Raw genomic sequence first — 14,295 nt, forward strand, 5'->3', positions numbered from 1 at the left:
GAAATCCCCCCTTTACATTCCTGAGCCTTTCAACTTGCGAGGCATAGTCGTTCCTATGGTATTGCGGATACGCCATTAGATAACCTTGACGCATAGTGTCTGATTCCGTTCAACATCCGCTGAAAGTTTCAAGTTAAGACCGTTAGGCGTTTATGAGATATTGTAGATACGTTATTTCGACAATCTGGATGCATACAGTGTCTTTAGATGAAATTTAATATCTCCTTCAACATTTCCTGAAAGTTCCAACTTAATCCTCTTATCCGTTCCTGAATTACTGCAGATATGCCTTTTTCACAACCTGGATGCACATAGTGTCATTCATTTAGTTCAAGAGCCCCTGAAAATTTCAACTTATTAGAGTCATTCCTCAAATATTGGAGATGCGTCGTCTTGATCCAACATCTTCCTCAACGTTCCCTAAAAATTTCTATTAGATACTCTTCACCTTTTTGAACGTCCAGGATCAAGCATTCTTTCTTCTCGATTTTAAAAATATATATGTGAACAACGGGCAACTTGCACGGTTTACAGTCCTTGCCTCAGGGACTAAGGTGATCACGTCATCCCTGGAGGTATCTTTACTGGACCTTGAAACAATTTTGAACAAAATGGCTATCTCGAGGTTTTGATCGGGTGTCTCTGGTGGTAATGGGGGGGGGGGCAGAAGGCCAGAATTGCATGAAAGGGGGCTAATTTTACTCAAGCGCTGCTTATGACAAGTTTTTACAATTTTCTGCTTCTTTTTGAAGGATAGCATTAATTTGAATCACAATTTCAAATCTGTGGAAAATTGTGAGAGTGAAATCCATCTATAGAAACTAAACTGTCTGATTTTTGGTTTTGATTTTGTGAAAACATAAGAAAACAATAATTTCGAGATCTTACATTAGCTTCAGCTGTTTCTTCAATCAATCTCTGGGTTTATAAAAATCCAACTTTCCAACTGAAATTGACGCTGAGCTTCAAGAGAAAGACAAAAATGATATAGTGTTAATTTGATTTACAAAAAATAACAATTGATGAAAATTCAGCTTGGAAAAAATAATACATTAACTGTTTTGTAAGTTAACAGCAATATTTCGTTTTATACCCAAGTAATTCTTGGGTATAAACCCTTCTCGCCTTCTTCGCTGAAATACCAGCAAAAATCACAATTTATACTTGAGTAGCCTACACCTCCCAATAGAAAACGTGAATCCTCATTTTTATTGTATTCCATTGGTTTTCTTTAAACATAGAGCTCATCTCTAAATAAAGATAAATCATTCGTTCCAGTGTCGCGAGTGGGATGCTATGTCATAAAAATTGTTGCCGAAATCTACACATAACAAACACTTATTCTATGCCTGAATATGGAAATCTAGTAGAGCATAGGCGAGGATGTCAAAACAGCAAAAATGAAATAAAAAAGAATTATAAAAGAAGCATGGAAATTTGAAGCAAGGAACAACAAAAACAAATTGGGACCCGAAAGAATATACTAAAAAAGAAAGGCACTTAGAGCTTTGTTACATATAGAACTAGAGAGTTCAAACTGAGCATATTAGGTGAGTTCAGCTTTGACAGTTAGCTGAATAACCGGTTCCTCTATTATAACAGAAACGTAAGAGAGATGTCAAAAAGTTTGAACGGTGAAAATAATTCGTCTACAAGTACTTAGAGTACGTTTTCTCCCGTTTTCATGAGCCCGGCCCCAAGGTCGAACTTGATTGAAGTTTCAAAAACACTATTGACAAAATTTCCTTTCTGCACAATTTCTCAGCTAAAACATATCTAAATCGAAAAATATATAAAACACAAATCTAAAATTAGTCGACAAAATACATTATTGCTGACTGTAGCTGCTGAGAACCAATCATTAACTGGGTCGTGTGATCCTCTTCTTAATTCAGTCAAAACCAATTGTTAGTATTTTCGAAAGTCAATACCCACTGGAGCGATTACAGCCAGCAGCAAACTTTGTGCAAAAATACCAGGTGCCAGGAAGCAAAGAGATTTCTAACAAAGAAGCCTTTATATGCTTGTTCGCATACAAAAATAAATAATTTAGTTCTTGGAAAAACAAAACCTTAGCAAACACGTACGTATTGATCACATAGGTCTTAGTTATTATTTTACCACTACCAATGGTCTTGACTCTTGGGGTGCCCTCGAGGCTACGGGCAAGAATACAAAAACCCAACTTCTTCTTGGACTGACTATTTACCAAAACGGCTGCAAAGTTAAAAGAATACTTTGATGAATTAAGCATAACAATAAACATACGATTGCTTTACGACCAAGTAAAATGAGCTGCTGGCAGAGTTACACTAAAGACAATCGCCGTCATTACTCTTTTGTTTCCGTCAAAACTGACCCATCACTTCTGATGGGTTACTTATGGATTACTGGATTACGGATTACTTATCCTCTTCAGGATAAGTAATGATTCAGAAAAACATACCCTTTATTTCTCTTTAAAATGATGTGTTTTCCGAGTACTTTTAATTAGACAAATACTATGAATTTTCTTATCTTCCACTCCTTTCCCAACTTTCTCTTACTTTTCTCAGAACGGTATACTTATTCGTTTCTTCTACTTCAATTTCAAATTTGACGTTGAAGTCAAATGACTCTAACTTCAGTTTCTCTGCTGCTTCGAGATCCCCTTTCAAATTTGAGTTGAACCTCTTCTTTTTCAGCTTCTACCTTTACGTTATATGGTTATACAACCCAACTATGGTTTATTGGTCTTAGTTCCCAACGGCGCAGTTGATAGCAGATCTGACAAGACAAAACAGTATCTTCATGGATTATCGTCATCTCTGCTCTATGCTCTAATTATATAGAGGGGCTCAGGATGCCCTAACCAGACCCTTGTCTCACACCTTATACTTGGCGAACTTTCCAGTTATATTTAGTGAAACTATATTTACATCATACGAGGAAACACTAAACGGATGGTGTATTGCATTTTTCAATGACAAATGCTGTATTTCGGCCTTGCTATTTTACCCAGGTCTTGGGGTATCTAAAGTACCAATGCCAGTCCCGTGCTGATTACAGCGATAAATAACAGGCAATGGTAAGAGTTAAAAATGCGGTGTATATCCCAAGACTAGCTCGATAACATATTTTTACCCATAATTAAAAAGTTTTTACAAATTTTTAAAAACTGGTAGTTTTTATTTCAAAATTCAGCAATTCACTAACAGGCAATATTTTTTTTAGCAACAATGTGAAAGGGATAAATAATGATAAAAAACAACGTTTTTATATAAGAATAAATAGTAAAACAAAATTGTGCAGTACATTACATCCTTCGCAAACTATCCAACACCCTGGATAAAGCACTTAAGAAAGCAGCCACAAAATAAACAAAATTCAAGTTAATAGTACTTAGAAATACCCAAAGATACTATAAAATAGCAGTATATTATCATTCATTAAAAATAACAACTTGTAACATAGACTGAAGATAAAACTCAATTGAATATAAACACTAAGAACAGGCGCAAAGCAATACTAGATATGATCCCGCTGACAAAAGTTTCTGTTACTAAATTAATCAAAATATTAAGCCGATATTTTTTTTTATAGATATCGCCGTAAAGACAGTCCAAACTTAATGTCGTAGAAAATACCTGAAAACAGTCTTTTTTCAATCTAATCTTGAAAAAGGAAAGAAAAAACAGTCCATCGCGATAGGGATTCGTAAAGCATTAAAATACAAATAAAAACTAAAAATATTACTCAAACATCCAAGGGAAACATTCAAAACATTTTATTAATGGTCAAATGCCTTCAGTTGAATCAAAAAAAGTTTTGGATTGTTAAAACCTTAAGCATGAAGTTTTGAATTGAAACAGTTAGACAGGTTACATAGATATTTATACCCGAAAAAAGCCGCATGGCAATGGTAACCAAATACGATTATTATCAAATTAAACAATAGTCTATTAATTATTTAAACATTTGTCAAATAATATCGGCAAAGAATTAAAACATAGGCGCACACTAACCCCCTGAAATATACAAAACATGTTTATGCTGCAGATGATTTATGGGTGGTGTTTTATGTTTATGAGTTATGTTATTATTTATGGGTCATGTTTTGTGAGTGGTTTTTATTATTTTGGTTACTTTGACTAGTGGTTACTTATTTTCATTAGAAGGGTAATTTTATATTTTTCAGTTTTCTTTTCATACTCCTCTGTGTACATCTTTTATATGTATAGAAGGCAAAAATAAATTATTATTATATGGTGTTGGGTTGATGTACTGAAAGCTATTTGTAATGAGGCTATTTAAAACATAAAAGTTACAACAGATCAAGTAATTGAGAAAATGATGCAAAGCCCTCTAGTTTTTTTTTGGCTTTTCCATCTTAAAACCCTTCAAGAACTTATTTAAAGCTCGGCAATATTCAGTTACGTTAATCCTTATTAAAAAAAGGCACACCTGGTTTACAAGTAAAATGCAAAGTTATACCTGAAGTAAATGCATCTTATATGGTTGCTGTCAACGGTTTATTGAAAACAGTATCAAATGCCGAAACTTTCAGTTTATTGAAATGCCTATTTTGGCTTAGATGAACTATTGAAATGCGACAACGACCAGACTTGGTGAAGGTTCACAACAACCCCTGTCACTTGTACATGTTTTCACTTAAGAAAAGACCTTAATTTCTAAATGCAATAGGTTGCGTTTGGGTGCTTTCGAGGCTACTGGAATTCCTTAGTAGGTTGATATTTGAAAAGGAGACTTGGCCCTTTCAACATCCATTCAACAAATTTATAAAGAGCAAGTAGAAACTAAATTCAGGAGGAAGAGACTCCCCTCCATGAACAAAACTTTGGTTTTACCCCCCTCCTTCCACTGAAATTCTGGTTGCAATCATGCAGAGGTATAAGAATGATAACTCTGACATCCTTGAGGTACACAATACAATTTTTAAGCATATATAGATGCGTTCAACACCCTGTAATAAAACAGTCTGGAGATTTAACCTTTACTAGGAGCGACCAATACCCCAAGTTTCCGCATCCCCAGATTGCAGTACCTACTTATTTCCAACCTTATTCATTTTTCTCATTCATAAATTGAGCTTTATAAAATTTTAACAGTTAATATGCAAAAATTAGGAAAAACCAATAATAAACAAGACCCAGCAGAGCAGCCGTGGATTATAACCTCTCATGGACCTACCCGTTCCATCTCGCCTGCCCCGTCCCTATTTAATTTCGGTCATCTTTACAAATTTAGAGTTTTATCTGATCTTTCAAATAGGGCTCCGCAGCCTGGAGAGGAATATCATACAGGAGTTATTTAGGTCTTAACTGCAAATAAATACTGACATTCATGGAAGTTGATCTTTTGACCAGCTGAATAGGAAAAATAATTATAAATTGACAGCCTTAATGGAGAACAGAAATTGACAGCAGCTAAATAATATGTGGGTTAATTGCAACCCGTAGCGGAATTCGAAAACAATTTGTGCCTGTTTTAATTAGAATTAACGGGGCAGGGGTCACAACATCAACAATCATAGCTAAACAAATGTCCGAGTAAATTTACGGAAAAGTTAAACTTTTGGTGTTTTTTTTACGCTTCAAGCTTTAAGTCTATTTTAAAAATAATCATATGCAAATACCTGGCAAGCAATTTAAAAAAAAAACTTGGTAGCCTGGATTCAATCTCATGAAAAAAAGAAAGAAAAGAAAAATCATCATTGACCTATGTTTCTCACGTCAGTCACAATGACATTTATATTTCAAGAAAGTCATCCCGAGCAAAGAGGTATTGAAATTGATTTTTACAGACTGGCTTTGTCACATGAACAACTGAACAAGCAAATAAATGATACAACTGCCGGATAATACAAGGAGATATATTAAGTGTCTTGATTTAGTTTAATCTCAATTAGTTTTAATTTGTCTAGATTATTGATAAGTAATCTTAATTATTAATTTTACCTAGAAAATCTTAATTTAGTTCAATCTTAATTTAATCCATTTGGTGTAAAGATTCTCTCAGCACCAGGAAAAAGAGGCCTATTCAAAGGGAAATAAGGTAAATATAGAAATCTTGGGAGCGGCAACTGTCATGGCGTAGAGCTGAATAAAATGGTCTTAGACACAGGAGGGCAGAAGCCTTTCTTCACATTTCTGGCTATTTCTGTACGCTTTAAGGTTTAATTTTCAAATAAAGGATATTTTTGCTCTTTAAGAAAATGACTATTTATTTCATGTTATTATTGTACGTTTTCTAATGCTGGATTATTTTTTGGAAGTTTCAGATGGAAAAATCTACTTCAATTTAAAAACTTGCTATCTATTGGTCTTGACTTTTTTAAAAGATGCTTTTCAACCATGTTTAAATGTTTCCTTTGTATCTCTCCATTAAACTGAAACGGTTTCCCACAATAAACGTTTTCTTGTTAAAAATAAATCCCTAAAAAACAAAGGAAAAAGAAACCAGAGTACTTTTTAGAATTCTTTTATTACACAAGACGAATATGATGACAAACCGTTTCAAAATTTCCCTTCTTGCGCCAAACACTAAAATACAAAATGAATATCACGATGAAGCGAAACATGCACTCTCATTTCTCGGCATCAAAATCAAGTACCATGAGTTTGGTCTCTTCAGTGCCATTTCGGCTACCCACAGCGCAAACAAGTTTTATATCCGACGTTTTGATGCGCCAAACGACACCCCCACTTCCGCCTGATTCCAGTGTGACCAAATTACGAACAAACTCTCCTGAAAATAAATAATACAAACTAGAAAAATGTCTTTATCATGAATAATGATATGGCATCAAATGGAAATATAGTTTTGAAGAATGAAGAGTTATTTCTATATTTTTTTTTGCAAAAAATAATCCATTATCATGGGCGCCAGCACGGGGGGCATGGCCCCCCTGGAAATTTCGGACTATACAGTAATTATAAAGAAACCAAAGGAAAGATAGCAGAATAGGGAAAAATCAAGGAAAAATGTATTGCGCCAAGTTGGCTGCCTGCCAATAGATTCTGACCCTTAATAAGGAAAATATAAGTTCTAGCTTGTGAATCAGTGACCCCTTTCCAGTTTTCCACAAACATTTTTTTCTACATGATTCGAAAAAAAAAATCCTCACAGTAATGAATGGTAAGTAACTGACGATCCTTGTCAATAAAGAAAGCATAAGAACCTAAATATTGATAAGATTGAATTAAACTATACATGTAGTACGCCGTCAACTTTTCCTTGCATTGCAAGAGTATCCTTGAGCTGATATATGAAGATATATGAACTGTATGATATATGAACTATATGATATATGAACTATAACCAGAAAAGTTTCCCCTGAACGGATACGTTTTTTTGTGTTTTATTATCATCCATTTTTTCCCAGGAGTGTTTGTATCTATCTAGTTGTCACATTGAAAAAGATTTAGTTTTTTACAGTTATGAAGCATAAAAGCGTCGAATATATTGGTTTTTGGTATTCAAAATTAGATTAAAAATATTGAAGTAACAATTTTTATTGGAATTTCTTAATTTTAGTTTCAATGTTTTACTTTTAACAAACTGCTTTGATAATACGTTACTTTTCACAAGCAATTGAGTATAAAGGCATTAAATATTTTGGTGATAGATAACCAAGTTCAAAACTGCCGATATTGTTAAAAAAAATATTCGTCCAACGCTTCGAAATTGCTCAACAGAACTGAATGCTGGGAGTTTATATCATAGTTTTTCTAAGTAGGCAATTGTTTTGTGTATTTTTTGCAATTACTCACTTTTTTCATTTTTATATACTTTTACTTTAATTGAAATACTTTTTCCATTGCCTTTAGATAAAACGTTTCTCTCTAAGCTTCATTAAACAAAAAATGAATTTTTTCAATGGAAATTAAGGACCAACATTAAAACTTAAAACGAACAGAAATTATGATGTATATGGGAGGAGAGGGGTTACGTCCTCCTCAACACCTCGCTCTTCACACTACAGTTTTCAGCACTTTAAAAAAAGTTACTTATTGTTCTAATTAAACGGCTCCTGTGTTTCAGGAGTCATTGTTGAAGAATTGGGACAAAATTTAAACTTTAGCGTAAAGAAAGAGGGGTTGAGGAGGGGGCAGCCCCTTCAAATAAGTAGTAATTTCCGCTCGTTTTTATGTTATTCCTTACTTTCAGTTGAAAAACTTTTTTTATTCAATTTCTGATCGTTTTAAATTACGCCGGGATATCTGGCTCCACCTACACGGAAGAATCCCCCTCCCCACAGAAATATCCTCTGGGCAATTTAATCCCGACGAGAATTTACCCTAGACAACTACCGTTAACATATCCACCAGTAAAATTGAATCGTTAAAGACTCCCCATACAAAATCCTCCCAGCAGAAAATTCCACCCTCTCCTCCCGACCCGAAAAATGTATGCATACTTCTCAATAACAAATACTATACGTAAGCAATCGGGGCAATCGGCCAATTGTCTAACTTAAAAACCTTTCCCCAGGGGCTGTAGAGGGCCATTTTGTCTCCAAAGACCTAGTTATTGGGACTTTCAACTATGCTGAATAAAATAGCTATCTTAAAATTTTGATCGGATGATTTTGAGAAAAGTGGCACGGGAGGGGGCCTAGTTGCCCTCCGATTTTTTGGTCACTTAAAAGACTCTAGAACTTTTCATTTCTGTTAGAATTAATCCTCTCCCAATGTTCTAGGCCCAATGAATCGATACGATCACCCCTGGGAGAAAAAAAAAAAAAAAAAAAAACAACAACAAATAAACACGCAATCGTGATCTTTATCTGGCAAAAAAATTCACATTTTTGCAGATACGAGCTTAAAAACTCTATGATAGGGTTCTTTGATACGCTGAATCTGATGGTATGCTTTTCATTAAATTTTACTCATTATACTCATTATGACTCTATGACTTTAGGGGTCTTTCCCCTTTTTTCGAAAATCGGACAAGTTTTCTTAGGCTCGTAGCTTTTGATGGGTAAGACTAAACTTCATGAAACTTATACATTTGGAATCAGTATAAAAAGTCAATTCTTTTGATATATGTATTGGCATCAAAATTTCGTTTTTTAGAGTTTCGGTGTATTGAGCCGGGTCACTCCTTACTTACAGTTCGTTACCACTAACTGTTTGACTACCCATCAAAATCAAAACAGATATCATTGAAACATTGATCGGTTTTTCTGCGTTACCAGAAGTATTGTTTTCATAAGACTACAGTTTCATGAAATGTGATTGAATAAATAGAAAAGGTTTTCAACTAAAGTAAGGAGTAAATTTAAAACTTAAGATAAATATAAATTACTTTGTATATAAGGGGAACTGCCCCCTTCTCAACACCTTGCTCATTAAACAAAGGTTTTTAGTTTTTTGAATTTTTTTTTTCAATTACAAATTTTCTTAAACGATTTAGACAAAACCCAAATTCACAGTAAAGAGTAAGGAGCCAAGGAGGAGACAACCCATTTATATAGAGAAAAATCTGTTCGAATCGGTTTAAATCTATCGCTTGTTTTCAGTTTAAAAGTTCTCTTTTTTACTTAATTTCTAATTGTTTTCCAAATTATACCTAGGCCTAACCAAGACAGAATTTGAAGCCCCTTAAAACCCTGGTTAATTGCTTTTAAAACATGCAAATCAATAATTGTACGTTGATTAGTACCGTACCGTCCCAAGTTTAAAATTGCAATTTCAGTTTTTGGATAAAATTTGAATGTACTTAAAAAATTGGCGATGAATAGGAATTTTTGTAAAAAGTTCTGGTTAATATTACTACTAAAGAATTTCAGTTGGATGAAAAGGAGTATTATTGCTTGTATGGATGGAAATTCTGCGAGACTTTTGATCTTTTGCATAACTGAAGTCATCACAATCTCTACAATAGTATTTTCTTACCGATATATACATTACATACATTTGTTTAAATACATTGAAGTACTTCATACAAATAGAAAAAGAAAAAATATTACGGCTTAAAATTGCTGAAAACTAGCAGTATTTGCAACCCCGAAGAAATTTTCTGGCGAGGTTGATGATGGCCAGCCTTGCATTTTCCACCTCTGTGCTGGTAGATATGGGAATGTAACATTTTAGCTGGACAGGAAAACAATTTAATTAATTCCTAGCCCCCCTACCTCTTTCAATATTTATCTGAAGCATCATGAAGAGTAAGCAGTTTGTCCATTAAACTATACTTTTTAAGAATTTACCCTACCCCACCTAAAAAATGACTGACCCCCCCCCATCATTATAGCTGACACGCAATTACATATCGCCAAACGTAGTCTAATTTAATTACAAATAAAGCGAAACAACTTGGTTGAATCCAGTACTGCCACCGTGTGACATTACTTCTTTTGCAACTGGTAAGCCTAACATGTAGCTATTGACGTTTTCAATCAGTTAGCATCTCAGATTTTTCAATTGATTATAAATTCGTCTCCTTTGGGATAAAGTCGTAGTTTGGTGCCCTAAAATGGCAAAAAACAAGACTTTCCCCTGGCCCAATCTGCACGGTCACTTAGAAAGTGCTTTGGATTTACGTTTGGATAAGCTCCTTCCCACTATCTTGGACCTTCAGCTTGACACAATCACCCCTGGGGAATAACAAAACAAATAAACATGCATCGACGATGTTTCTTCGAAAAAAAAAGAAGCGAAATTCCATGTTTTGAAGACTTGAGCTTGAAACCTCTACGGTAGGGTTCTTTGACATGATGTATCTAATAAAGAGATTTTCAATAACATCGCTCGATTTTTGGGGGGCGTTTCCCTTTTTTCAAAAGTAAGGCAGATTTTCTTAGATTTTTGGTTTTGGGTGGGTACAATAAACTGAAAGAATTTTATATATTGTGTAAAGCATTTTTGTATTTTGTAAGAACAATTTTGTGCTTGTAAGAATTATTTGGATTATGTTAGAAAGAATTTTATACATTTAGAATCAGCATAAAAAGCCAATACTGCCGGTATAGCAATTGTCATGAGAATTCCATTTTTAGTTTTGATAAATTTTCCATCAAACTAAAAATGTCACTTTTTACTCACAGTTTTTTTTTATAACCAACTATTTCATAAGATGCCCTTGTGACGATTTTTTTTTAACTAGTTCATTTTATTTAATTGAATAGGACAATAAAAAGACAGAGGGCGATTTTGACAGCTGTATAGTAAGTTTAAATTTTGTTTTCTTTCCTTACTCTATTTTTTTTAATGTCTGAATATATAAGGCACGTAAGTTCGAGGGGGAGAATTGTCCTGTTATGGAAGAGGTACACTTTACATGGCCGTTATAAAATCGAACATGGTATCTATGCAAGCAAGATGATTTTCAAGTATTTCTACTCTTTTGTAAACAATTCGTAGGAAATTGCATAAAGACAAGTCTACATCTGTTATAATCTACCAAAGCAATAACTTTGAGAGTTTTTTCCTAAAAGTATTTAAAGATAAACTTATTTCTACGAAACAATGTCCGGAAATATGTTCCCTGTCACTCAACCACCACTGCTATTTTGGTATCTCCCCCCCCCATCTGGAAAATTTTCCGTCGGGGCCCGTGTCCATTATTTAATTCGAACACCCCCAGATTGACCATCTAAATACTCATATCCTTAGAATACTAATGTGACAGGCGAAGGATGCTTAAGAGGGCTGCACTAAATTCTGTTTGTTTAGTGTCTTGCGATCAAATTCCAAATAAAGTTAAATACATACATACATACATACATACATATATATATATATATATATATATATATATATATATATATATATATATATATATATATATATATATATATATATATATATATATATATATATATATATATATATATATATATATAAATATCAGTTTTAAAGTTGAAATCAAACTAATTTAAAATGTTTTCTTGTGGGCACTTCACATCAAACTCTAATATTTTCTAGGTAGCCTAAGCCATTTAGTATTTTCATAGTATCATTTGGCACCAAGGCTTTTTTTTTAAGTTGATTCTTGCTATTTTTGGATGCTGAATCAAGATATGAAAGCAATTCTTTTGTATCAGCTATGCTTTTTAAAATACAGCACTTACATCCACAATTAATTTTACTGTTAAATCAATGATGTATAATGATATTATAAGTAATTCCCGTATTTTTATCTGGGTAACGGAATGAGGAATGACACTGAAGTTGGCAAGCTGGAGGGTTCTCGCCGTGGCGGTTAGGTGACTGTGTCTATGAAGCAATGTTTTTCATTAGGATATAGTAAAAAAAAAAAAATTAAAACTAGGTTGATGTGCTTTTATTGTGAATATGCTTTAGGATTACAATAATGAGTTCCAGTTCAAGCAGAAGTTGTGTGAATCATCCCGATGGATTTCGCTATGTATGTGGAGAGTACCCAAGCTTACTGGAGCAAGAAATCAAGATCACACTTTACCACAAAAGAGAAAAGGATTGCTTAGCCCTTTTCAATTAAGGACACAATCTTATATTCTGTGATATTGAAGGCCTTCTAGAAAAAGAAAGTATAAAAAAAATTCTCCGAATGAGTGGCGTTTATTTGTTGACAGTCTCAAGGGAAGTCAGAATGGAGTTTTACACAAAGGCAACAAATTTAGATTCATACCAATTGCTCAATCTATGAAAACAATGAAAGAATATGACGCTGCGGCCTTAGTTTCGAAAAAAATTAAGTATTCTGAGCATCAGTGAGCGATTTGTGTGGACTTATAAATGGTAAATTTTCTTCTAGGACAGCAAAGAGGCTACACCAAATTCCCTTGTTTCTTATGTCTTTGGGATAGCACAGACAAAAAAAACACTAGGTGAAAAAGAGTGACCCCATTAGGAACAAGAGTATCGTAAGTGAGCCTTTAGTTGCACGAAAGAAAATCAACCTCCCTCCACTGCATATAAGCTAGGTCTAATGAAGCAGTTTATAAATGCTCTATATGAAAACGGATCATGCTTAGCATGCATCCGAAGAAAGGTGCCTCGTGTGACCAGAGAAAAGATAAAAGCTAGAGTTTTTGATGGTCTGAAGTTAATACAACTTAGGAAGGATTCTGCCTTAGACGATCCATGAATGAGGCTGAGTGAACATTTTGAGCCATTATTTGGCCTATTAGGCCCCATTTTAATGAGCTCTGAGCTCATATTAAGCTCCCAGCTCCAAGCCAAAAACTAATGAATTTGAGTTCACCTCATTAAATACATACAGAAACCAGCATCAAAAGCCCTGTTGCCCACTGTATCAAACTGAATAAGTTCCCAAGTATATTTAATGTTTTTCCTTTTACTCATTTGTTCATAAATTTATTTACCACAAGAAAAGAAAGTCCACGTATAGATAGGAAAAAAATAAATAAAGAGGCGATTTATCAGTTTTAGGAGATAATTTTTATGTAAAACAGTGATCTGGTCTCCAAACAGGTTTATTGTTTATTTTTTTTCTCACCTGTTGATAAATTCATTTACCACAGAAGGGCTTTTTCAGTTAGGGCTTTTTCAAGACAAAAAGCTTTTTCACTTAATAATTTAAAATATTGAAGGCTGAACGTAAAACAGAAATCCAGTTTCAAATTTTTTTTGGCATGTTCATGTTTTTACATAAGTCAGCAAGTCCATTGAGAGCAAAAATGAAAGAGGTACACAACCAAAACTCTTATTTTTTTACTTGAATGTGTTTCCTAAAATTTCTTGGATCATAAACTAAACAGTCTTTGTGACACAGTAATTGTCATGCAATTTTTTTCTTTTCGAATTGCCCAATGAAAACAACCTTGTTGAAAGCTATTTCCCCGAACTCCTCCACTTCAATACTGAATTATCCAGAGACAAGTCAGTAAAACTTCTTAATTTGCATTGACAAATAAAATTGGTTACCTGTTTTGAGATCCCATAGCTTAACTGTTCCATCATCGGACGAAGTAACGACAAATTTCCTATTAAATTGAAGACAAGTAACAGCTGACTGATGTTTATTTGGACCTAAAATGAAAAATCTTTTTACTTTTTCTTTTACTCTGTTTCATCATTCACATTTTAATGCACCTTCCGAAATGAAAACAATTGCCAACTATATATGCGATCTTACCCTAACCCAAAGCCCTTATGTTTGGGAGTTTTTCTCAAATTAAGTTGTTGTACAACTGAGAGTCCTCAAATATGGTTGCAATGTTTATTAACTGGTCACTCAATATGATGAAGGAAGCGATAAATTTATCTTGTAAAAAAAGAAGAAGAAAGAAATCAGATAGGGAAATAAGATATATATCATTTGATCTTCTATTCAAAGTCCTTTCGG

The 14,295-nt window shown here is 33.8% G+C and overlaps 1 protein-coding gene across 1 annotated transcript in view; it reads right to left on the reverse strand.

Annotated features, from left to right (window-relative positions):
- Positions 1-3,147: 3,147 nt before the first annotated feature.
- The window catches only part of LOC136025093 (F-box/WD repeat-containing protein 7-like), a gene marked incomplete in the record, with an annotated part of 48,714 nt that continues 37,566 nt past the window's right edge, over positions 3,148-14,295 (reverse strand). The window contains 1 exon segment of the mRNA XM_065700816.1: positions 3,148-6,747. Within this exon segment, the coding sequence (XP_065556888.1) occupies positions 6,587-6,747 (161 nt within the window).

Source organism: Artemia franciscana, chromosome 3, assembly GCF_032884065.1.
Source record: "Artemia franciscana chromosome 3, ASM3288406v1, whole genome shotgun sequence".
Classification (NCBI taxonomy): Eukaryota; Metazoa; Arthropoda; class Branchiopoda; order Anostraca; family Artemiidae; genus Artemia; species Artemia franciscana.